Source organism: Lolium rigidum, chromosome 6 (assembly GCF_022539505.1).
Source record: "Lolium rigidum isolate FL_2022 chromosome 6, APGP_CSIRO_Lrig_0.1, whole genome shotgun sequence".
Taxonomy (NCBI): domain Eukaryota; kingdom Viridiplantae; phylum Streptophyta; class Magnoliopsida; order Poales; family Poaceae; genus Lolium; species Lolium rigidum.
The window spans coordinates 121444629-121468937 of NC_061513.1; the positions used below are offsets into that span (position 1 = coordinate 121444629).

The window sequence follows — 24309 nt, forward strand, 5'->3', positions numbered from 1 at the left end:
TTTCAAAAACTATGGCGTTTACACTTGTGCCGTTAAATGTCTCACGTATTACCAACTGGTCAAATTTTGAATTTGTATCTTACTCGGTTACTTTGCTACTCCATTTGTTAAATTTGAAATTTCAACAGACAAATACGGAGAAACAGCGGTGGCATTTCCTTTCTCAGGCGGTAGAAATCACCGGACTGCATGTAGTGCAACATTTTGTAAGCATTGAGTTCAAACAAATATTATATGGCAATGTATGTCTACAAAAACTTTGAATAAACAGTAATCAAAAAACGCATTTCAAACAAATGATGTAAAGTGGGATAAAACATAAGGATTCAACAAAGCCAACAAGGCTCCAGTGCAAGCTATCCCAACAAGGCTTCAGTTCAGTACAAGTTATCTCCTGATAAACATAACACGCAAAACTGACCTACACGAAATCTTAAACCTCTCAGTTGAGCATAACTTAGCTTACAAAATTTCCCTGCGACCTGAACAAAACTACCAACTTAACACAGCACCATCACTTGCTTCCCACCAGCAGACGTAACCCCACCTACAGGACTTTATGCTATAGATATATAAAACACTACTATAGATATATAAAACACGAGGTTCTGATTCTTCCAGGTGTTAACATTAGGAGGGGAGATCACATGTTTGGCCCTCTCGAGATCAGGATGGGGCCGTACGGCTCCACCTGCGTGACCTTGACGCGATCCAGAGTTGCCAAAACTGCACGATATAGAAACCGCAGTAAGCAGCAAGCTACATTCAGCAATACACAGTCAAATGGAAATTTGCGGTGCACGCCCTAGTAGCAGTTATGTCTCCAGTGTTTCAAATGCTCGTGCAAACTCAGTGTTTCCCAGTTTTCATGCATGGCATTGATGTATCTTCAGTTAAAACCACATCCAAGTTAAAAACTTATCAAGATCCTATAAATAAACCAGCATAACAGAGCAAGCAATCATGGCCTGTGAAGCAGCATGTACTTATAGCTATGGCACATGGAAACTATGAATGGGGCAACAAGCAGGAAAGGAAATATATCATCATGGATTAAGACAGCTAGTATTTGCACGGTTAACCAGGAGAATTGGCAAACTATCTCATACCACATGCTTGATAGAACAGCCGGGCAGCCTGTGCTGTATTCATCCCAACAGTCAGATGGCTTAGGGATTCGGACTGCGGGGCACTTGGGCCATCAAAGTGTAGCTTCAAGTGCCTGCATGAATTCAAATCTAGCGTCACATCATGTACAAACTTGTAAGCCGTGAGTCAACCATAAGCCGCCCTGGAAATATCAGCAATGTGCCCACGATACTTACGTGTGTATTGATTCGGTGATCTCATCAGGAGGAGTGGATTTCTTCTGATTCGGAGTTTGGGTTGGTTCGGTTTCTTCCAGAAGATCTGAAACGAAATTTATATTTTAACTGCTATTTTCATGGAGAAAATATGACGAAGTACACATTATCCGTATTACAGCAGTTTAAATATGACGAAATTTATATTTTAACTGTTGTTCGGGCCGATCTTTCTCTCTTAAAACCTCATCTTCTGGGCCTCCAAGAATCGAAGCTGGGGCCCATTACCGCTTCCAAAGCCGCTTCTTTTCTCCCATCTTGCGCTCGATCCTTCCAGTCGGTGGACTCTAACGGTGCTTCTGGAGGGCTTGTGTCTGCATGGAACCCTAACTTCTTCACCCTCGTCGCAACTTTACCCTCCCAGCATGTCCTATCTCTCGATCTTTCACTTAACGACGATGGTACGATGTTCCGCTTCACTAATGTCTATGCCCCCTGTGAGCATCAGGCTAAAGCGGCTTTCCTTGAGCACCTCCTAACTCACGAGCCCGCTGACTCTGTCCCCTGGATCGTTGCTGGTGACTTTAACCTCACTCGTGACCCCGCTGACCGTAACAACGATAACTTCTCAGCGACAGAGGCAGAGCTCTTCAACGATTCGATTAACACCCTCGGGCTTATCGAACTCCCCCTTCGTGATAGGTGAAAGTATAGAGATGGTAAACCTAGAGGGGGGTGAATAGGTTTCTACAAATTTTAATTCTTTCTTTGCAATATTAGGCTTTGCGGAATATAAAGATGAGCCTAATGCAAACTAGGTGAAGCAACCTATATGAAGATACAACTATCTCGAGCACGAAGGCTCTCTCAGGTAGTTTAAATCACAAGTAAGGAGTTCGGTTAGAGATAACCGATAGCACGCGGAGACGAGGATGTATTCCCGTGTTCCCTTGCTTTGCAACAAGGTACGTCACGTTTGGAGGGGTGGAGGTCCCACGAAGGATTCCCCACGCCACGAAGGCTCACCCTATTCTCCGGAGCCTATCCCACGAAGGAATAGCTCACTCACTTGTGGTAGACTTTGAGGTAGCCTCCAAACCTTCACAATCTTGCCCGGAGCAAATCCACAGCCCGGATGCTTCCGGACTCCTTCTTGCCCACCTAGGGTTTCCAAGGAACCCTAGGAAGCAAGCTTCTCGATGAATACAAGGGGGAATGAGATTTGGCTTGGTAGAACAAGAGATCGGGTCCTCCTCTAGTGATTCCCGGAGGGATTTGAGTTTGGGTGGAGGAGGAGGGAGATCGGAGGCTTTTGGTGTTTCTAACAATGGAGTAAGAGAGAGAGAGCTCAAGAACAGCTTGGTAGTATGTTGCCTAACCCTTCCAAGGTAGAAGAAGGGGTATTTATAGTGTTCTTCAAAATCTGGCCGTTGCCACTTGCCACCTCAGCATTTTTCCTCGACAAACCCGGTCGACCGGGCCACAGACCGGACAGCCCGGTCCAGAGGCCGGTCAGACCGGATCAGTGACCGGAGCTTCTTTGCGTTGTCCTGGCGCTTCTCCGGTTGGTGGCCGGTTGTCGCTCGGTTGCCGCCCGGTCGACCGGACGGAGCGCCGGACCCGCCGGTCGAGAGCCCGGTTGACCGGGCGCAAACCGGATCTGCTGGCTCCTCCTTTGGAGCCCGGTTGCCGCCCGGTTGACCGGCCACCACGCCGGACTGGCCGGTTGCTGGCCCGGTTGGACCGGGCAGGTGACCGGATTTCTCCTGTAACCCCTTTTTGATTGTTGTTGAAATGGGGGGTCTCCTTTAGCCTTCTTGTTCCTTTGATACACCATTTACGCCTCATTGCCTAATACCTGAGATTATCCTTATAAACATATTAGGCCAAATACTTTAGCACGGTGTCATCGTTACCAAAATAATGGATAAGGGTGAAATACCCTTACAATCTCCCCCTTTTTGGTATACGATGACAAACCGAGCTAGTCACAAAATAGATATTATGATAAGCACTAAACCTTGATTCCATATAAGATATTACGAAAGCTCCCCCATAATGTGTGCACTTGGAGAATTTGCGTTTGAATGCAAAGTGCACCATTTGTGAAACATGAGAAGCTCCCCCAATATCTTTAGGAAACAAGCATGGTATGGAGATGTGCATATCAAGATATATAAGCATAGCACACATAATCATCCTAACATAGAGTAGCACACATAATAGTCGTCCATACACATCCATACACGAATTATTGGAAATAGCAAATGGTTCTTGAAAAACTCAAAGTAAACAAGCACAAGCCATATAAAATCCAAATAAAGCAACTCCCATGGCTTGTGGCAATCAAAGAACCCCGTGGTCCTAGACTCGTCCTAGACTCTACTCTCTTCTCCCCCTTTGGCATCGGAACACCAAAAAGGCGAAGAAAAGAGGAGAGATGCTATCGCACCCATCAGTAGTGACCAAACCCAAGCGAGGAGGAGCTCTCGCGTGCATCATCATCACCCGCATCATCATCACCCGCATCATCATCTCCCGCATTATCATCAGCATCATCAGCAGTAGGAGTGGGAGCACCATGAGCGTACACGGAGAAGTCGAAGTTCTGGAGCATCTCATCGGTAAGAAGAGGCATCTCCCACTGAGGTGCTACCACAGGCTCCATCTCAGGTCCAGGAGGAGGAACAGGGTGGTTCCTTGAGGCCATGAATTCATTCTGGCGCCTCCGTGTCTCCTGAGTTATAGAAAGGGTCTGATGTGCAACATCATTGCTGTTCTTGCACATTTGGAACATGCATGTGAAGAATCGAGCGGCCCCATGCTGGGAGCGCCGAGAGTGACTGGAGCTAGCATCATGATCATGGTGTGCCTTGGAACGGCGCTCAGAGGGGGGCATCATGGAGGGAACGTCTGAACGAGTGGCCTCCTGAATGGGGAACCTGAAAGGGTCCATGATGACTTTTTCACCAACAACATTCCGAGGAGCGGGAACAATGTGGTTGATGAGCCGCTGAACATACTGGGCGTAGTTGGGAGTCATGCGGTCCATAATTGCTCTCTTCAGTTCACAGTAGATAAGATCACAGCCATCAATCTTCCTTACCCTGTCAGGATGACAATAGTACATCAAGTTGAGGTGATAGTTCCGGACTTCACTGTGGTCGCCAGACTTGCTGATGAGGTTCTCACGGAACAGCTTGGCAAGTACCAGATAGGAGTAGTACATCCCAGAGATAGTGGGAGGTCCAGGCGAAGGGTTCGCAGGATAGCAGAAAGAGATGTCACCCCTAGTAAGCCTGGACCGTGAATGAATCCTGTACCCTGGATTACTGTCATCACCACAACCCATGGCTGCACGGAACTGAGAGTAGGAGCATGAGTACTTCGTCTTGCCGGTCATCCAGGTGAGAGTGCGGGCCTCATCATCATGGAAGAAGACGGTGCAGTGAAACTGACGGACAAGGAGGGGACAAAAGGTAGGATCATCTTGGGTATCATCAGGCTTGAGGCACACAAGGTCATACAATCCCAGATTCTTCAAGGTTTGAACCACAAAACGGTACTTTGTGGCTTCATACAAGACAAGCTCGTCAGGGTTGATGGCCTTGGGTGATACAATATTACCATGCTTCATATACTCATGAGAATCATAGAAACCCTCCCAGAGGGCTGCTTGTGTGTTGGTCCAGAAGGCCCTGTCCGTACGAGTGTAAGTTGGCTTCTCAAAGCGATACGGATTCACTGTCCTCCATTCCTGCCACTCAAGACGGTTTGCAGCCCCAACATTGATGGTTGGCACTACCTCATCATCCTCTTGGGCAACATGCTTATCCTTGTGCTTGGTAGCAACAGACTTGGTTCTACCCCGAGCTGAGCTGCCAATGTCAGTACCTTGATGAGCTTGAGGGGGTGCACGACTACTAGAACGGCGGGGAGGATCAGCCGTCCTTCCTCGCTTGGCAACACCGCCACGTGGTGGCTCACCATTCCAACTATCTGTGAATGAGAAAATAGAGCAAGGATAGCAGTGGGGTAAGTGTACATGTCATCAGTAAGAGAGAAACCAAAAGAGCATAGCATATATCCAAGTGTAGTGATGAAATTGTGCGAAAACTGGGCAACCCGGCGCAGAGGCCGGTCAGACCGGGCAGCAGACCGGACAGGCCGGTTTGCGCCCGGTTGACCGGGCCACGCACCGGGCCGGCCGGTTGAGCGGCCGGTCGACCGGGCGGGTGACCGGTTCTGTCGAGTTGTGATGTTGTGCCCAGATTTTCTACCACAAAACCATGCAAAAGCTCATAAACTTGAATATAGACTATAGCAATATAGTGGAGAAGTGCATTGTGGTGTGAGATACTCTAAAGGCATGAGGACTTTACAAACCCTAACCCTAACCCTAAGTTTTCTCAACTTTCCTCAATATGTGGCAATGGGAGAGGGAAAGCAAGGAGAGGGGATAGAAAGGAGATTTACCCGATGACATTGTCCTTGTTTGCCCAAGTGAGCAAGAAGAACACGTGAAGAGGGCTTGAGGGCCAAATCCCCAAGATCTCCCAAACGAGCTTGAGAAGGACCAAATCCTTCGGTGAAGAAGCTTGAGAGACCCCGATCTATGGTTGGGTGAAGTGTGGGGAGGAACTAGCGGTGGGAAGGGCCTAGGCTGTGGTGGAGATGGTTGGGGCGCCGGCCATGGAGGTTGGAGATTGGGGAACAATGGGGAAGATTACCCCAAGGGGTATCCCTTCCCCAATATATAGTAGGCGCGCGACCGGTCAGGAGTCCGGTCAGACCGGGCTGGTGACCGGCTGACCCGGCCCAGACCCCGGTTGCCGCCCGGTCAACCGGACCATCCGGTCAGGGACCCGGTCCAGCCGGGCCAGGAACCGGCCAGCCCAGAATTATCTAATTTTGCCTCGTTTTTGCCCCTATGCTTTGTGTAAATGTGTGTGAGTGCTCAAATGATGACATGTACATATAGATAGATAGATGATGATGAGATGAGCATAGACAAGGGGTTGGAAACACAAAGTTCTCTAGGCATATCCATTGGAGAGAAAATCCAAACAAGATGTGAATAGCAACAATGGGCATGATTCGAAGTGTATATCAAGAATCATAAGTCGTTTTGGAAATGATGCTCGCAATAAGATCATTGGGCCTTATATAGTCAAATCAATTTGTAATGAAGGCTCAATGAGGGGCGGGGGATTACTCCCCCTATGTGAAAGCACAAATGTCATGTGACCGCGAAGAGACATGCTTGGGTCCATATAATGACATTGGGTCTATTTATGTTGCACACATAGGTATGCATCATACCAAGACATGGTAAGATGACTATCCCCATATGTGCTATGCCTCTAAGCTAGATAGCAAGATAAATGCAAGAATATAGTGCAAGAAGTTAATCAATCCAAGTTTTTAGGATCAAGAATACCAAGTTCTCCTCTCAAGTTAACAAAGCGGGCTTCATCCAAAGGCTTAGTGAAAATATCCGCCAATTGGTAGGTTGTTCCCACATGAGTGAGATCAATATCCTTATTGGCAACATGATCACGTAGGAAGTGATGGCGAATATCAATATGTTTGGTGCGACAATGTTGAACCGGGTTATTGGCGATCTTTATTGCACTTTTATTGTCACAAAGAAGAGGCACCGTACCAAGAGACACACCATAGTCTTTCAAGGTTTGCTTCATCCATAACAATTGAGTGCAACAAGATGCCGCGGATATGTATTCGGCTTCGGCGGTGGATAGGGCGGTGGAGTTTTGTTTCTTGGATGACCAACTCACCAATGACCGGCCAATAAATTGGCAAGCCCCGGAGGTAGACTTCCGATCAACCTTATCACCGGCCCAATCGGAATCCGAATAGCCAATGAGTTCAAAGGTTGACCCCTTTGGATACCATAGCCCGAGAGTAGGAGTGAGAACAAGGTATCTTAGTATCCGTTTGACCGCCACTAAATGGCTCTCCTTGGGAGCGGATTGAAAACGAGCACACATCCCTACACTTAGCATGATATCCGGCCTAGAGGCACAAAGGTAGAGCAAGGATCCTATCATGGAGCGGTATACCTTTATGTCCACATCCTTCTCACCGTCACATGAACCAAGTTGCCCCTTTACGGGCATGGGTGTCTTCATTGGACTCGCATTGGTCATGTTGAATTTCTTGAGCATGTCCTTCACATACTTTTCTTGAGAGATGAAGGTGCCTTTTGCAAGTTGCCTCACTTGGAAGCCTAGAAAGAACTTCAACTCTCCCATCATGGACATCTCAAATTTCCTAGTCATCAATAGCTCAAAAGCTTTGTTATGATTGGGGTTAGTTCCACCAAAGATAATATCATCAACATATATTTGACATATAAAGAGGCCACCCCCTTTAACCCGCTTGGTGAAAAGGGTGGAATCGACCGTACCCATGCAAAACCCATCATGTAGTAAGAAATCCCTAAGGAACTCATACCAAGCACGTGGAGCTTGCTTGAGACCGTAGAGTGCCTTATGGAGTAAATACACGTGGTTGGGCCGGCATGGGTCTTCGAAACCCGGGGGTTGAGCCACATATGCGGTTTCTTTTAGGGGACCATTCAAAAATGCACTTTTCACATCCATTTGATATAATTTGAAATTGTGGAAAGATGCAAATGCAAGCAAAAGACGAATAGCTTCAAGACGGGCTACCGGCGCAAAGGTATCCTCAAAATCCATACCTTCTATTTGGGCAAACCCTTGCGCCACTAACCTTGCTTTGTTTCGTATAACAATGCCATTCTCATCTTGCTTGTTCTTAAATACCCATTTGGTCCCAATGACATTGATGCGATGATCCTTGGGTCTCTCAACTAGAGACCATACTTCATTACGAGTGAAACACTCCAATTCTTCTTGCATGGCAATTACCCAATCCGGATCGACCAAGGCTTCATGTACCTTAAGTGGTTCAAAACTAGACACAAAAGCATGATGTTGACAATAGGTGATAAGTAATGCATGGTGTCTACGAGTTACCACTCCTCTTGAGATGCTACCAAGGACTTGATCCACTTTCATGTCACTTGCCCTTGTAGCGGCCTTGATCTTCCGAACGGTTCCTTCATGATCAATGAATTCATCTTTTGCTAGTACTTGATCATGAGGGACCACTTGAGCTTGATCATGAGTTGAGGATGTTTCTTGATCGTCATCATGATCTTGCTCCATGGAGTGAGGATCTTCTTCTTGTTCTTCGGATTGAGACTCATCTTGAGTAGAGGATGATTCTTGAGTTGCACTTGATGGTTCGGCTTGAGTTGAGCTAGGCTCCACTTGTGGCGTGCTTGAAACATCTACTCCATCATCTTGATCATCATTATGAACCTCCATGGGCCGGATGTGTCCAATGCCCATATGCTTGATGGCACTAGATGGATCATCATCATTACCCGCAACACATGGAACAACTTGCTCCACTTGGGAGCCATTATCCTCCAAGAACACCACGTCACAAGATACTTCAATAGTCCCGGAGGACCGGTTGTAGTATCTATAGGCGTGAGAGTTCTCCGCATATCCAACAAATATACCCTCTATGGTTCTAGTCTCAAATTTACCGACCTTTCCTTTGTTGTTCTTAACAAGGCATTTGCATCCAAAGACACGAATATACATGACATTAGGCTTGTTACCGGTAAGGAGCTCGTATGGGGTTTTGTTGTGGAGGGGACGGAGGAAGAGCCGGTTGGAGTAGTGGACGGCCGTAGAGATGGCTTCTCCCCAAAAGTTGTGGGGTGAGTTGAATTCACTCAACATGGTTCTTGCCATCTCAATGATAGTCCGGTTCTTCCTTTCAACAACACCGTTTTGTTGAGGGGTGTATGGCGCCGAAAACTCATGCTTGATGCCCTCATCATCAACAAACTCTTGCATAGTGTAGTTCTTGAACTCGGTGCCATTGTCGGTCCTAATTGCCTTGATCTCGGATTCATACATACGTTGAGCTTTCTTGGCGAAGGTGATGAACTCTCTATGGGTCTCGTCCTTAGACTTAAGGAGAAAGACCCAAGAGTATCTTGAGTAATCATCAACAATGACAAGTCCATACTTGCTCCCACCAAGAGTATCATAATGTGATGGCCCAAAGAGATCCAAATGAAGGAGCTCCAAAGGCCTAGATGTGGTAACAATACTCTTGATGGGATGCTTCGCTTGAGTTGCTTTCCGGCTACACATGCACTACAAACACGATCTTTCTCAAAAGAAACGCCGGTTAGTCCCACAATATGCTCACCCTTTAGGAGTTGTTTAAGATTCCTCATGTTAACATGACCAAGGCGGCGATGCCACAACCAACCTTCGTCATGCTTGGCCGCCATTAGACATGTGGAGAAGGAGGGGCTCTCTTTCGAGAGGTCAACCACGTAAAGGTTGTTCTCCACATATCCAACAAGGACCAATTTGAGATTGTCACTCCTAAAGACTTGCACATAATATTTAGTGAAATATGAATTGTAACCGGCATCGGCAAGATGATATATAGAAAGTAAGTTATAGCCAAGGTGTTCAACAAGCATAACCGTCTCAAGGCACAAGTCCTTAGAGATTGCTACCTTGCCATACCCAAGTACCTTTCCCTTTGAGTTGTCACCAAAGGTAATGCTTGACTTCTTGTTGATATCTTCAATGAATTGATCAAGCACACCTTTTCCTCCGGTCATATGATTGGTGCATCCACTATCAAACACCCATTTTGGACCACCGGAGGAATACCCCTACAAAATCAAGTAGAGGATTTAGGAACCCATCGATTAATGGGTTCCTTTGCAATGGCAACAATATCTTTTGGTACCCAAATTGAGTACTCTCTATAAGCATAGCCATTAGGAGGGCCAACATAGTTAGCATAGACATCACCATAATAATCAACAAATAATGCATAGTGATCGTTTGGCCCCGTGCGGTCACCACTAGTGGCTTTGCCCTTTGAGGCTTTGCCATTGTTAGTGATCTTCTTGTTCTTATCTTGAGCGGGTTTCTCCTTCTTGTAGTTGTTCTTCTTGTGGGACTTGGGAGCATATCCAAGTCCATACTTTTGATTGTTTGACCTTTGCTTACTCAAGAGGTCATCCAATCCCATCTTGTTCTTGGCGGTGGTGAACTTTGCAAGTTCCTTTGTTAGCCTAACATTTTCCTCAAGAATAGATGCTTGCTCACAAGAAGATTCATTAGGATGATAGTCAAGACCATATTTGGTCACCAAGGACTCAAGATATGCATTGGTCTCAACATGCAAAGAAAGTTCCTCTTGTAAACGAATATGTTCCTCAACAAGTTTAGCATGCTCACTAGTAAAGGAAATGGAGGAACAAGCAAGCTTTTCAACATCAATGGGATCCTTCATTGATCCAAGAGCCTTTTTGTATGATTCTTGAAGTAGATCATGGTTCTCTCCAAGTTTCTTGAGCTCATCCTTGACAAGCTTGTTAGCTCTTTCAAGGTGGTCAAAATCCCTAGTGAGAGAAGCATGAGCAACTTCAAGCTCCTCCTTTGAGGCATTGAGCTCTTGGGTCAATAATTGAGCCCTATCAATAGTTTCTAGGTCCTTAACTTTATCAAGTTCATAAGTTTCAATTTGTTGCTTAAGGCCTTGAGATATGCACCTTTCGGTTTTTAGCTCTTGTCTTAGGAGATTGAATCTCCGTTCCTTCTCATTCAATTGATATTCTAATTCCTCAATGGACTCATCCTTTTCTTTGAGTGAGTCCATCAAGAAATCAAACTTGACAAGAGCTTCACCACGAAGGGTGCATCTAACATCATAGAGTTCCTTAAGCACAATTAATTCATCTTGATTTTCGTTCTCATCATCTAGAACACTAGATAGGGAAGGTGGAGGTTCCATTACCTTGGTTTCCCTTGCCATAAGACAAGAGCCAATGGTTGTAGATGAGGTAGAGTCATCGGAGTCATCAGCTTGAATTATCCTTGCCATGAAGGAGGATCCAACATCATTCTCCGTGGAGTAGTCCTTGGAGTAGTCATATGTAAAGAGTGACCCGGGCTTAGAGAAAGCCAAACCGGCCACCCCGGCCTCCTTCTCCTCATCTTCCTCTTCATCATCGGACAAGTACTCGGCCCCAACAAAGGCTCTTCCCTTGTTCTTCTTGTATCGGTCATTGATTGGGTTTGGCTTCAATCTTGGCTTGACCCCTTTGATGAATCTTGGCTTGTCCACCCTTTTCTCATAAGGGCACTCATTTGCAAAGTGGCTATCTTCATCACAATTGTAGCAAGTTCTCTTCTTCTTCTTGTCATTGAGGAGCATAGGGAACTTAGCCTTGTACTTCTTGGCAAAGAAAGCAAAGTCGGTAGCCATGTCACTAGTTGAGGTCATCTCTTCCTCTTCTTCAATCTCATAGTCTTCCTCTCCTCCATGATCGGCCCTAGCCTTGAGAGCAAGATTGCGTGGCGCTTCATGGTTGCATGAGGCTTCATCAACACGGTTCATTGCCATGAGCCTCTTTCCCGCTTTGGCCATGTTTTCATTGGCGGCCACATAGGAGACTAGATCATCGGAGTTGAGGTCGGCACTCTTGGTCATGATTTGTAAGTTGAGTGCAAGGTTGGTGTCTTCTTGTTTGACGGCAATCATAGCAATGACCTTGGACTTTATGAATTGTTCATTCATCTCGAAGCCATCATTGTACTTCTCAACACCGAGTCCCTTGACCCTTACTCTAAGAGCACCAAGTCTTGCATAAGCATCGGCCATGGACTCTCCTTCTCGAATCATGAATTGATGAGCCTCTTGCTTTGCGGTCTCATAAAGAGCGGATTGGATCAAATCGGTTCCCTCTTGGAGTACTACGATTCGATCCCACAACTCTTTAGCGGACTCTATGTCATTGACTTGATCAAGGAGCTTGCGGTTGATGCCACTCCTAATCTTGTCACGGGCGGAGGCGTTGAGTTGACGGTTGTAGAATTCGGTGGAGGTCAACCGAATGGGATCTTGTGGCTCCCGGTATCCATGAACAATGATCTCCCACAACTCCACGCTGCAGCTGCGAATATGAGACTCCATCGAAGATTTCCAAAAAGGAAAGTGAGTTCCATCAAAAAGGGAACATTCCCACTATGGTTTATATGAGGCATGGGTGAAGTGTTTTTGGGATATTCATGGTTGACTTCGCGATAGCTCTCTAGTGAGGCCGAAGCCGTACTAGGAGGCCCACTAGTCAATTTCTTAAGCATGGTAGACATTTCTGCCATTTGGCTTTGTAGCTCATCCTCCTTTTTCTTCTTCTCGGCATCATATGCCAAGAATCTAGATTTCATCTCTTTAACCGAAAGGTTAGAGTTTTCATCTAGACCCTCGAATAGTTTTTCCATCTCACTCTTAAGGCGGTGAAGCCCTTAATAAGAGTTCAGGCTCTGATACCAATTGAAAGTATAGAGATGGTAAACCTAGAGGGGGGTGAATAGGTTTCTACAAATTTTAATTCTTTCTTTGCAATATTAGGCTTTGCGGAATATAAAGATGAGCCTAATGCAAACTAGGTGAAGCAACCTATATGAAGATACAACTATCTCGAGCACGAAGGCTCTCTCAGGCAGTTTAAATCACAAGTAAGGAGTTCGGTTAGAGATAACCGATAGCACGCGGAGACGAGGATGTATTCCCGTGTTCCCTTGCTTTGCAACAAGGTACATCACGTTTGGAGGGGTGGAGGTCCCACGAAGGATTCCCCACGCCACGAAAGCTCACCCTATTCTCCGGAGCCTATCCCACGAAGGAATAGCTCACTCACTTGTGGTAGACTTTGAGGTAGCCTCCAAACCTTCACAATCTTGCCCGGAGCAAATCCACAGCCCGGATGCTTCCGGACTCCTCTTGCCCACCTAGGGTTTCCAAGGAACCCTAGGAAGCAAGCTTCTCGATGAATACAAGGGGGAATAAGATTTGGCTTGGTAGAACAGTAGATCGGGTCCTCCTCTAGTGATTCCCCGGAGGGATTTGAGTTTGGGTGGAGGAAGAGGGAGATCGGAGGCTTTTGGTGTTTCTAACAATGGAGTAAGAGAGAGAGAGCTCAAGAACAGCTGGTAGTATGTTGCCTAACCCTTCCAAGGTAGAAGAAGGGGTATTTATAGTGTTCTTCAAAATCTGGCCGTTGCCACTTGCCACCTCAGCATTTTTCCTCGACAAACCCGGTCGACCGGGCCACAGACCGGACAGCCCGGTCCAGAGGCCGGTCAGACCGGATCAGTGACCGGAGCTTCTTTGCGTTGTCCTGGCGCTTCTCCGGTTGGTGGCCGGTTGTCGCTCGGTTGCCGCTCGGTCGACCGGACGGAGCGCCGGACCCGCCGGTCGAGAGCCCGGTTGACCGGGCGCAAACCGGATCTGCTGGCTCCTCCTTTGGAGCCCGGTTGCCGCCCGGTTGACCGGCCACCACGCCGGACTGGCCGGTTGCTGGCCCGGTTGGACCGGGCAGGTGACCGGATTTCTCCTGTAACCCCTTTTTGATTGTTGTTGAAATGGGGGGTCTCCTTTAGCCTTCTTGTTCCTTTGATACACCATTTACGCCTCATTGCCTAATACCTGAGATTATCCTTATAAACATATTAGGCCAAATACTTTAGCACGGTGTCATCGTTACCAAAATAATGGATAAGGGTGAAATACCCTTACAATAGGCTCTACACCTGGTCCAACAAACGAGCGGTGCCTACGCTTATTCGCCTAGATAGAGTTTTTATCAACCAGGCCTGGAACGAGCGTTACCCCTCTTCCTCCCTCTCGTCTGCCACTCGGGACACCTCTGACCATGTCCCCCTCATTGTTAAAGTGTCCTCCCTCACCCCGAAACGTGGCCTGTTCAGATTCGAACCTTCCTGGACCCTCCATGACTGGTTCCGCGCATCTATTGCCTCTGCCTGGGGCTCCACCTTTCGGGTGGATCCCACCGCCAGGCTGGTTGCTCGGCTCCGGCTATGCAGGGTGACCTGTAAAAAATGGACCAAGAGGATTCCCCCCTCAGCCCAACGAGAAGCAGACTGTCGTATCCTCGTCAACCTTCTTGACCTCCTGGAGGAGAGGAGGCCTCTTTCCATCCTTGAAAACAACCTGAGGGCTCTCGCCGTTGACGCTCTCCAGCTCTCGATCCGGGAACGGGCCCTCTACTGGAGAGCTCGGGCAAAAGTCCGCTACGCCCTCGAAGGGGACGAGAACACAAAATTCTTCCACGCGTCTGCGACTTGCAGGCTTCGTAGGAACTCCATTCCATCCCTAAATATTGACGGGGTGGACACCTCTGACCACTCTGGGAAGGCGTCCATCCTTAAAAACTTCTTCACCGAGCTTCTTGGAACGGTCTCCCGCACAACTGTGGGGCTGAATCTAGAATCTCTTTACCCCGACACCCCCAGCTTGGCGGCAGCCTCAGTGCGCCTTTCACCCCAGACGAGATAAAAACCGCCTTTGTCAGCATGAACAAACTTGCCAGCCCTGGGCCTGACGGGTTTGGTCCGGCTTTCTTCTCCTCCTTCTGGGACCTTGTGTCTACCGATGTCACTGCTGTCTTCTCCTCCTTCTACGATGGCACCATTGACCTCACGCGTATCAACAGGGCCTTCCTTGTGCTCCTCCCAAAAACGGAAACCGCCTGCCATCCGTCGCAGTTCCGGCCCATCTCCCTCCAAAACTGCATCATGAAAGCTATCACTAAGGTTCTCACGATGAGACTCCAGAAAAACATCCACTCCCTTGTCGATGCGGATCAAACTGGGTTCCTTTCTGGCCGCCGTATCTCGGAAAACATCGTTTACGCCGCGGATCTGCTCCGCGTTTGCCACGCCAGAAAGGCCCCCACTATTGTTTTCAAAATCGATTTCCGAAAGGCCTTTGACTCTGTAAATTGGGCTAGCCTCATTGCAATTCTTCGTGCCCGAGGTTTTGACGACCGCTGGTGCCTCTGGATGGAGCGGATCCTCCAGACGGGGCACACGGCTGTCCTTCTCAACGGGATCCCTGGGGACTGGATTCGCTGTCGTAATGGACTTCGGCAGGGGGATCCACTCTCCCCCTATTTGTTTATCATCGTTGCAGACGTCCTTCAGCGTATGATCAGGAATGCCTGGCGGGGTGATTCGCTGAGGCACCCCATCTCCCCCTCTACCCCCTGTCCGGTCCTTCAATATGCAGATGATACCCTGATCCTCTGCAAAGCCGACCCTGGGGCTGCCACTTGCCTCAAGAAAGTCCTTGACGATTTCGCATCCGCCACTGGGTTAGCCATCAACTTCCATAAGTCCTGCTTTATACCCATGCATGTCGAGCCCGCTAGCGCCTCGGTTATGGCGGCTCATCTGGGATGCCCGATCTCCTCTTTCCCCCAGCCGTATCTGGGGCTCCCCCTCTCGCCCACAAAACTCCCCGCATCAGCCTATGCCCCGCTTGTCCAGTCCTTCGACCGTCGTCTTTCTGGTTGGCGTGCCCAGTTGTTGTCCTCCGGGGGGAGGCTAGTTTTGTGTAATGCTGTTTTGAACAACCTTGCTACTTACTACATGTGTTCGTTCTTGCTGCCTCGGGGTGTTCTTGAGAGTATTGATAAAAGGCGTCACGCTTTTTTCTGGACCGGGAAAGACTCGTGTTCTGGTGCTCGCTGTCTAATTGCTTGGGATAAAGTTGTGTTGTCTAAGCAGGAGGGAGGTTTCGGCATCAAGGATCTCCACCGGCAGAACAGGTGCTTGCTGCTCAACTTCGTCCACCAACTACACAACCCTGACCCCCTACCCTGGAAAAGCTGGTTTTTCTCTCACACAGGTCGGGACTTGGGGGAGCTGTCTAGCTCCCCTTCGTTCCTTGAGCGGATCGTCGCGGAGTGTCTCCCTCTCTACCGAGCCGTCACGAAAGTGACGGTGGTCTCCGGCTGCACCACCTCCTTCTGGCACGACAGATGGCTTCCGGGGGGGGGGGGCGCTAGCGACGCGGTTCCCTGCGCTGTACTCCCACTGTACACGCCCCCAGGCGACCGTGGCGACGGTCGCCACCCTCGGCCTCGACTTGCAGCCCCGGCTGACTTCTACTGCTGAGGCGGAGCTCCCCGTTGTTCTCCGGCTAGCACACGGTACCGCGCTCAGGGACGGGGCGGACCTGCGGAGCATGGACTTGCCGGCGTCTCCGCGCTTCTCCACCCGGCAGGCCTATCGCCTGCTCTCGCCGGCTCACCCACCGGACCCCTCGTCCGGTGTCTCCTGGAGCCTGCGCCTTCCCTCGAAGGTGAAGCTGTTCGCCTACCTCGTCGACATCGACCGCCTGAGCTCTCGCGCCAACCTCTTCGCCAAGAGTTGTGCGCCCTCTGCGGTGTGCGCCGCCTGTCCGGCGGTGGAGACTGGCCGCCACTTGTTCTTCGACTGCCACGCCTCGGCCAGGGTCTGGAGCCAGCTGGAGGTCCCAATCCCGGCTGGACGTTTCTCTATTTGGGACCTCCCACCCCCCGTCCCCCTCAAGCTTCACACCTGGCGTGCGGGTGTTGCCGTGATTCTTTGGAGCATCTGGAAGGCGCGCAACGACTTGGTGTTCAACTCCAGGAGCTCCTCCACGGTTGTGGTTCTTAGGAGGGTCTGCGACGACCTCTCCCTTTGGAGGTGGCGGTATAGGGTTGCGGACCGCCCCTCGCTAGACTTGCTTCGCTCCTACATTCTCTCCCGCATGAGAGAGAGCTAGGATGTTCTCACCTCTCCCCCCCCCCCCCTGTACTTTCCCTTATGTACATACAGATCGGCTGCTTGGCCATTTTCGAGTTATATAATAACAAGCGGTGGGGAGTTCCCCCCCCCCCGTCATCCTCGAAAAAAAAAACTAAGTAGAGAAAGGCAGAAATTAAACTAACCAGGAGTTGGTCCAATGTTTGAAAGCCTTCTCAGCTTGAAGTCCCTCAATTCTTGCTCCAGCGGGAATTCCTCTTCAACTGGCTCAAGGTTTCCCAAGCTTCTTCCAGATGAAAGCTGCCTCCTCTTGGACCTGTTCAATAGTCCTCACACAGTTACACTCAGGAACTAAGCAACACAATGAAGAACCATATGATGTTTAACATCAACGATCAGGCATTTTCCTTTATGTCAAATTGACCATCAATGAGACAGCTCCCAACAGTTTCTAGATGTTGGAGCATAGAAACAAAAGGAAAACCCCAGTATAAGGAGAGAAAAAAGACTTAATGATCGAGGATTTTCAGAACAACAAGATCACAATATTCCATTATTCATGCAACTATAAAGACCATATCATCAGTTACCTTCCACTTCCAGGTTGCAAAGGTATTTCTGGATCCAACGGAAGAAATCCCCCCCTTCTAGAGCCACCAGAGCTTGACGCGGACCTGTGACTTAACCCTACAGCAGAGCTGATGTCATCTACTGGCTAAAGAAGAACAACTTTGAAAACAGAGATTTCCAACTTACCAGGACTTCCCGGTGTAACACTATGGTCACCATGCACAGAATCAAAACCATTTTCAAATTCTCCAGTCTTGTTTACTCTGATCTTTTCAATGCCATTTGTGAAGTCCATTGGTTGAGCTCCCATTTCATTCTGATGTTCTTCTTGAGGCTGCAAGTTGAACCACTTTTGAGATAAATGTTGATGCAAGTAAGCAGTATGGAAACATGTCAGAATTTTTTCCAAAAACTAGATCTGGAACAACCTGAGGTGGCGAGTTTCTTGGCTGCTCTTGTGATGATGATGTTTTCTCTCCTGTATGAAGCAGCGTTCAGCTCGGAATTAGCACCTCAGGTTAAAAAATGCACTTATTGCAGTCAAAAAGGTGACACGAAATCAAGTTTTAGAGTGACCTGAAGAAGAGGGCTTTGAGGACTTGGTTTCAGTGCATTCCTTCCAGAGCTGCATAAGCTGCTTAGGGTAATAGAATCCTGGTGAGTTCTCTGAGCAAGACATTAAGCCAACCGGGGGCAAGTTCATGCGGTCGCCTATCTTGGTTTCCTGAATAAAATTAATTTTCTGTAAACAGTAAACAGACAACCATCAATTCTGTAAGTAAAATGCATCAGTTCAGACATCTTGGAAAATAGGTAGTCCCGAGCAATAACACATTGACATACACTGCTGACTCGGCGCCTTTTAGAGACAAGGCTTGACGGGTCCTTCAACCATGTCTGATATATATTTCCTGAGATCATTGTCTGGGTATCCACAGTCACTTCAGGGCCCGGCACGCGTGTTTTTCTCTTTGATGATCTAGCTGGTTGTTTTCCCTGCTTTGTGAAAAGCATTCTCATGTAAACAACACCAAACTCCTTTACCTTATTAGAGTTTCACATAAAGCTAACTATTCGTCAGATAAATCTTACGGACCTTCAGCTTCCGCTCCTTTTGCTCGTTCAATGAATCCCCTGCAGAAGAATCGTCATAGATTAAAACAAGATACTTGCCCTGTACTGTAGATGTACTCAAACTGAGACCAGTGGTACGACTTCTAATATACCAATCAGGCAAAATACAGGAAATTATGATAAGCGGGGAACTACATGAAAGTTTTGTTTATCAAGTAGAAAAGGTTCAAACTCAGTATTATAATGTGGGTCGTAACAATCAGTCATAAAGAGTGAATGGTGCTATCAGATTACCAAAACTTACATAGCGGACTTGGCTGCAATCAAGAGTACATGTCCACTTAATCCACAATATAGTCCTACATCGTTGATTTGCCCATTTACAAGGGTTATGGGAGATAATGGGTGAAGAAAATCTTTTAGCTACTTGACAAAATAGTCATAGCACGCAATACGGTAAGAACCAGTGCAAATCTTTAGCTGTCACAATAACCATAAACTTGTACTATCCATGAAGAAACATACTACAGAAAGACCTATGCAATGAAAAAAGTCTGGATGGAAGTTTCCCTGAATTGAAATAAAATGGTGAATGTGTTGCCTACTCAAAACTGAGATGATAATTGGTGTCCAGTGGGCATCAAACCGAGATGATTTCTAATTTTACAAGCTGATAAACCATTTCCCATGATAGCATCATCAAATATACTAAATCATGTGCTTGTTTTCACCTTGTTGAGGTTCTTCACGGAAGGGGGAAGGGGCAGCATGAAACTGTTCCTGTTGTTGAGGAGGTTCTTCCTGTCTTGGTGGAGAGGGAATTAGTGTACTTGGAGCCTGTGGGTGTTCCTCGAGCGAAATATGGACTGTCGTGTCATCATCTGCGATGTCAAACCTGGTGACAAGGTACAATTGCACAATGAATATTGGTACTCACCACCAAATTACAAGAAGCACACAACATCAACCACACAAGAATGGTAAACCAAAATAAGGAACATAACTTAAATAATTCTAGTAGGGAAATCTAACTTTGCTTTACCTCTCAAAACGATTGAAGATATCAGTTTCAGCAAACCCAGACTCAAACTTATCGACAAGGGTAATGTTGACTGGCTCAGCTGAGATAAGATCATAAATAACCTAGAGTTAGAAAAAAAATAGCACTTAAGAAATCACAAAGTGCAATCCCTAAGAGCAGAAAGAAATACCTTGGTGATGATGCTCGGCGCGGGATAAGTTATCATCATCTAGGTTGACATTAAAATACTGTTCATCCAAATCCTCCAGGCGCTGCACATGAATATATTTCAGTCAGATGCGAGAGGAGACAATTCACACAGAAGACATAAGTCAGGAGACAGAAAAGCCAATTCATGTGGTGATAGCTTATAACATGATTTAGCACCACTTATTACGTATTTGATCAGAGTGTCAACTTCCAGAATCCAAAAATGGCAAGGATTACCATTCCCCGGAACTTGGCAGTGTCAGAATCCAGGAAAAGCATGCGCTGCTCCACCTCCATATCAATCACGTTCTCTGGCAGTGTCACTGCTTCGTATCTACAGCAAGCAGCAGTTTTAAATAAAATGGCACACTGTTTTCTTAATCTTACGACATATCATTCTCTAACCCACCATTTTGTACTCATCGTATACTGAAGTGAAAAGGCAGTTCGGGTATGAAAGATCTAACAAAGAGAGGGTCAAACACTTGAAACAACTCAATGGAAATGGTACAGTATAAGAAAGTGATTATATAGCGTATATGGAGTGCTAACCAACTCTAAATGGTGAAGGAAAAGGTGCAGTGACATGAGTGTCTGTCCTTTGAACATGACAGAATGTGAAGAAATGTTAACATATTTCAAAGGTGATAAAATCCACTCTGAAGATAGCATTATCTCCCTAGTACCACACTTCTCTCGGAATCTCGGACCTGCTACAGTAACATCGTCTAGTCTCAAGAAATCAATTGATACTTAAGCAATCAAACATGAACAGATACCAAAAATAATAAGTGAGCAGTGAACAGCCCAAAACTAATTTATTTCTCCCAGTGCCAGCCAGCCACCCCGCTATTAAAATTGTTAAGATAGAAAATGGACAAACTGGTTCCTAAAAAATGGAGTATAAAATGAAACAAGACTACCATAAAATACACAGCACATACATGCGTGCACACACACAGACACGTTGGCCCGAAGAACCACCTTGCAACCTGGAGCTGATTAAAAGTAACTAACCGAGACATCAAAATCAGTAAATGCAGAGACATATAATACCTGCATGAACCCCTGCATCAGCACCTAGAAACCCAAATAGCCCTCCTCCTTGACCCAGATTTCAACCCATGAATTTGATCGAATAATAGGATGATTAATACAAGAGCCAGAAAATCATATGAAGAGTCATATGAATATCTGCTGCCCCACAAACACAAGAACAGAGTCATGTTACAGCAGGAACCAACGGCTAGCACTGTGCATCTCATTCACATTTTGCAGCACGTAGCAATCAGTGATGTGGGATCATCAGGAAACTATTAGCAAACTGGAAACACCACAATGTAGTATATCACTGCAAGCTCATCCTAAAATCGGTACCGCACAATGCAGCATCAGGAAACTTGCAACAAAAAACTATAGTGCACTATTGCTGGTTCATCATATCATCGTAAAATCATTACTGGACAATCTGACATACTGACACTGCTACCAAGCATCAAACCTCTAAGAAATTCCATAAGCAACAAGCAGACTAGCACCACAGTTTGAACACAAAAAGAAAAAACACCACAATGTAGTATATCACTGCAAGCTCATCCTAAAACCGGTACCGCACAATACAGCATCAGTAAACTTGCAAGGAAAAACTATAGTGCACTACCGTTGCTGGTTCATCGTACCATCGTCAAATCAGTACTGGACAATGCAGCACATAGCAATTGGTACGAAGGAAGCTGGCATACTGACACTGCTACCAAGCATCAAACCTCTAAGAAATTCCATAAACACACAGAGTTAAGTTAATTTGCCTCGCAATAGACACCAATCTCAACAACCAGACTAGCACCACAGTTTGAACAGAAAAAAAAAAAACTCCTTCTCCAGGGAGAAACGGGCATCAAATCTGCATTATCACCACAGCAAGCCAGATCTCTCTCAGATAGAAGGGCTTGATGAACCCGAGCGAGCAGGAGCATATACAGACAGTTGCAGCACGGCATGGGGAGGGAGAGAGCGCTTACTTGGCCTGCGACTTCCCCTTGGGGAGAACCGTGCGGTCCACGGCCGGCCTGATCTTCCACGCCTGGTTGATCTCAACCTGCGCGAGCGCGCGAGAAATTAGTGCGACCGTAACTCGACCCGAATCGGCAAGGATACAAGCACCACGCGGAGAAATTGGGAGGTTACCAGGAGCCGGGACACATCATCTGCGAGCAAGCAAGAGACCGTGCACACGAAATTGAGCCGATGAGAACATTCCAACAGCAACAAAAAAAAAACAGTGAAGGGAAGGCGGGAGGGGAGTGACTGACCGAAGAGGAGCTTCACCTTCCTCTGGTACACGATCACCACGCCACCTGCTCACGACACACACACGCGCGCGCGCGCGCGTTACGCGAACGGTTCCGAGGAGTGGTGGGGAAAGCGGAGGAGGAAGGGAGCGACTCACCCATGAGGATCCCGGAGAGCCTGAGCGCCATGGGCACCGACGGGTTGAGGATCTCCTCGCTGCACGGCGGGCGGACACAGCACATAGACGCGAATTAGTTAAAATCAAGGGGGGCGCGCGCGAGGGAAATCAGTTGGGTCGGGTTGCTCACCAGATTTTGATGATGTCGAGCTTGTCCAGCCGCTTGCGGTTGATCTTCGCGTGGAGCGTCGCCGCCATCCTGCGGGACACGGGGAACACACGAGGGTCAGTGGGTGGCCGGATCGGAGGGCGGCGGCGGCGGCGGCGGACGAGCGGGACCCCGCGTTGGAGCGGATCGAGCGAAGCATCCGCGCGCGCACACACACACACACAGAAAGAAAAAAACCCGGAACCAAACATTTGGCCGAAAATCACGGAATCAAACTCGGAGAAAAGGGAAATCAGCGGCCGCCGCGGCAAGGGGCGCGGCCGGAGGAGGGCGGGGGGAGGAGGAGGCGCACCATATCTGGCCGAGCGGCGCCTTCCGCGCGAGGAGCTGGTGCGAGTAGAACATTCTGGCTGCGCCGCGGAGAGAAGGAGGAGGAGGGTGGGGGTTTTGCGAGGGGTTGGGTTGCGTTGCGTTGCGTTGCGTGCGGTTCGTCCGGTCCGGAGTGGGAAGAGGAGGCCTCTCTCTTGTGGGGGAAGAAAGAGAAGAGTGGCAGATCCGAGAAACAGGACGCGCGCGGAGGGCAGTATCGGTATTTCAACGTGCTGCCGCAGCATCTCTCCCGCGTGCGCTGCGCGCGCTGGCTCGCACCGTGACGCGCGTGAATCCAAGTTTACCCTCGTGTCTGTGAAATACGCCGTAAATAACTAGGTGTGTCTCGTAATTTTTCTCTAGTCTTTTTTTTGACACAATAATTCTTCTCTAGTCTTGTTGATTAATAAACCTCTCTGCTTATTACTGTACTTCCTACTTCCCTTAACACGTCTGAAATTTGTCAAAATTTGAATATATCCAGCTATTATTTACTGTCTAGACGCATCCCAATTTAGACAAACCCCCAACATGTTTCGCGGGAGGGAGCGAGTAGAGTACCAAAGGAAGTTCTATGGTCCGTCTCCGTAATCGACTACGTGTCACTCTGATCCGTGAATCGGTATGTCTCGTAGTAATGCTTCTCTAGTTTTTACTGATTAATAAACCTTTCAATTTCTGATACCAAAGGGAGTTCTATGATTCGTTTCTACAACCGAGTGCTCCCTCCGCCTTGAAAAATATAAGCCATAGATTTTTTTAAACACCGGACGGCGTCTAGGCACTATGTTTCCTTCGCGGTACTTCTTCGAGCTTGTGTGTTCGTTCGGAGTTCAATGGCGTCATTTTAGTCAAGTTCATCACAGACGGTTGGTCCTTCCTGAATTCTTTTCAACAACAAATTTGTTTTAATAACTTTAAATGCAATAATATAAGCAGATGGCGGCGTCACTATCGTCGTCCAACGGTTTGTACTGCAAGACCACCACCACCACCACCAGTGAGGCCTATCAACAAGGTGATTACACCACCATTTCGCCGGAGAGTTGTTCGTACCTAGGCCATCGGCGGGCTTCCTAATGCACGATGGCCAAGACCAGGGAGGGGACCCGCAAAATCTCTTTGAGGAGTTGCGGGTGGAGCTCAGATATTGGAACCGGCGACTAGAGGAACTACCTGAGAGACTTAGGAGGCAGGTTCGTTCCAAGCGAGTTGCAAAGCTTATAGGAGCAGATCTACCTGCTCAACTGCTAATTTTAAAGGGTGGAATGGCGTCTCTGGAAGAGTAGGAGCATATGTCCGAGCAGAGGAGCATCCAGGGGCGAGAAGTGGCCCCACCCCCATGGATATGTAGCAGGCCGATAGCGGAACCGTTTGAGGACGAATGGCCAAAACCGGCTCTAAGTAACAGGTCGGTACTAGTGCTCCAAGAGCACAGCGCTCGGCCAAGAACAAAGGCTGCCACAACTGATTGTAGGCAGCCCAAT

At 47.8% G+C, this 24309-nt stretch overlaps 1 protein-coding gene across 1 annotated transcript; it reads right to left on the reverse strand.

Annotated features, from left to right (window-relative positions):
- Positions 1 to 477: 477 nt before the first annotated feature.
- On the reverse strand, positions 478 to 22858 carry LOC124666517 (sister chromatid cohesion 1 protein 1-like). The gene is made up of 20 exons (XM_047203866.1): positions 22806 to 22858; positions 22475 to 22543; positions 22324 to 22382; positions 22187 to 22231; positions 22062 to 22081; positions 21896 to 21972; positions 20112 to 20208; positions 19855 to 19936; positions 19686 to 19764; positions 19375 to 19538; positions 18666 to 18703; positions 18413 to 18565; positions 18146 to 18311; positions 17998 to 18047; positions 17756 to 17903; positions 17590 to 17686; positions 17185 to 17315; positions 1326 to 1410; positions 1110 to 1222; positions 478 to 726 (listed from the first exon to the last, which is right to left on the reverse strand). Exons 1-20 carry the CDS (start codon positions 22856 to 22858, stop codon positions 644 to 646), a joined length of 1809 nt encoding a protein of 602 aa, XP_047059822.1. The 3' UTR covers positions 478 to 643.
- Positions 22859 to 24309: the final 1451 nt, after the last annotated feature.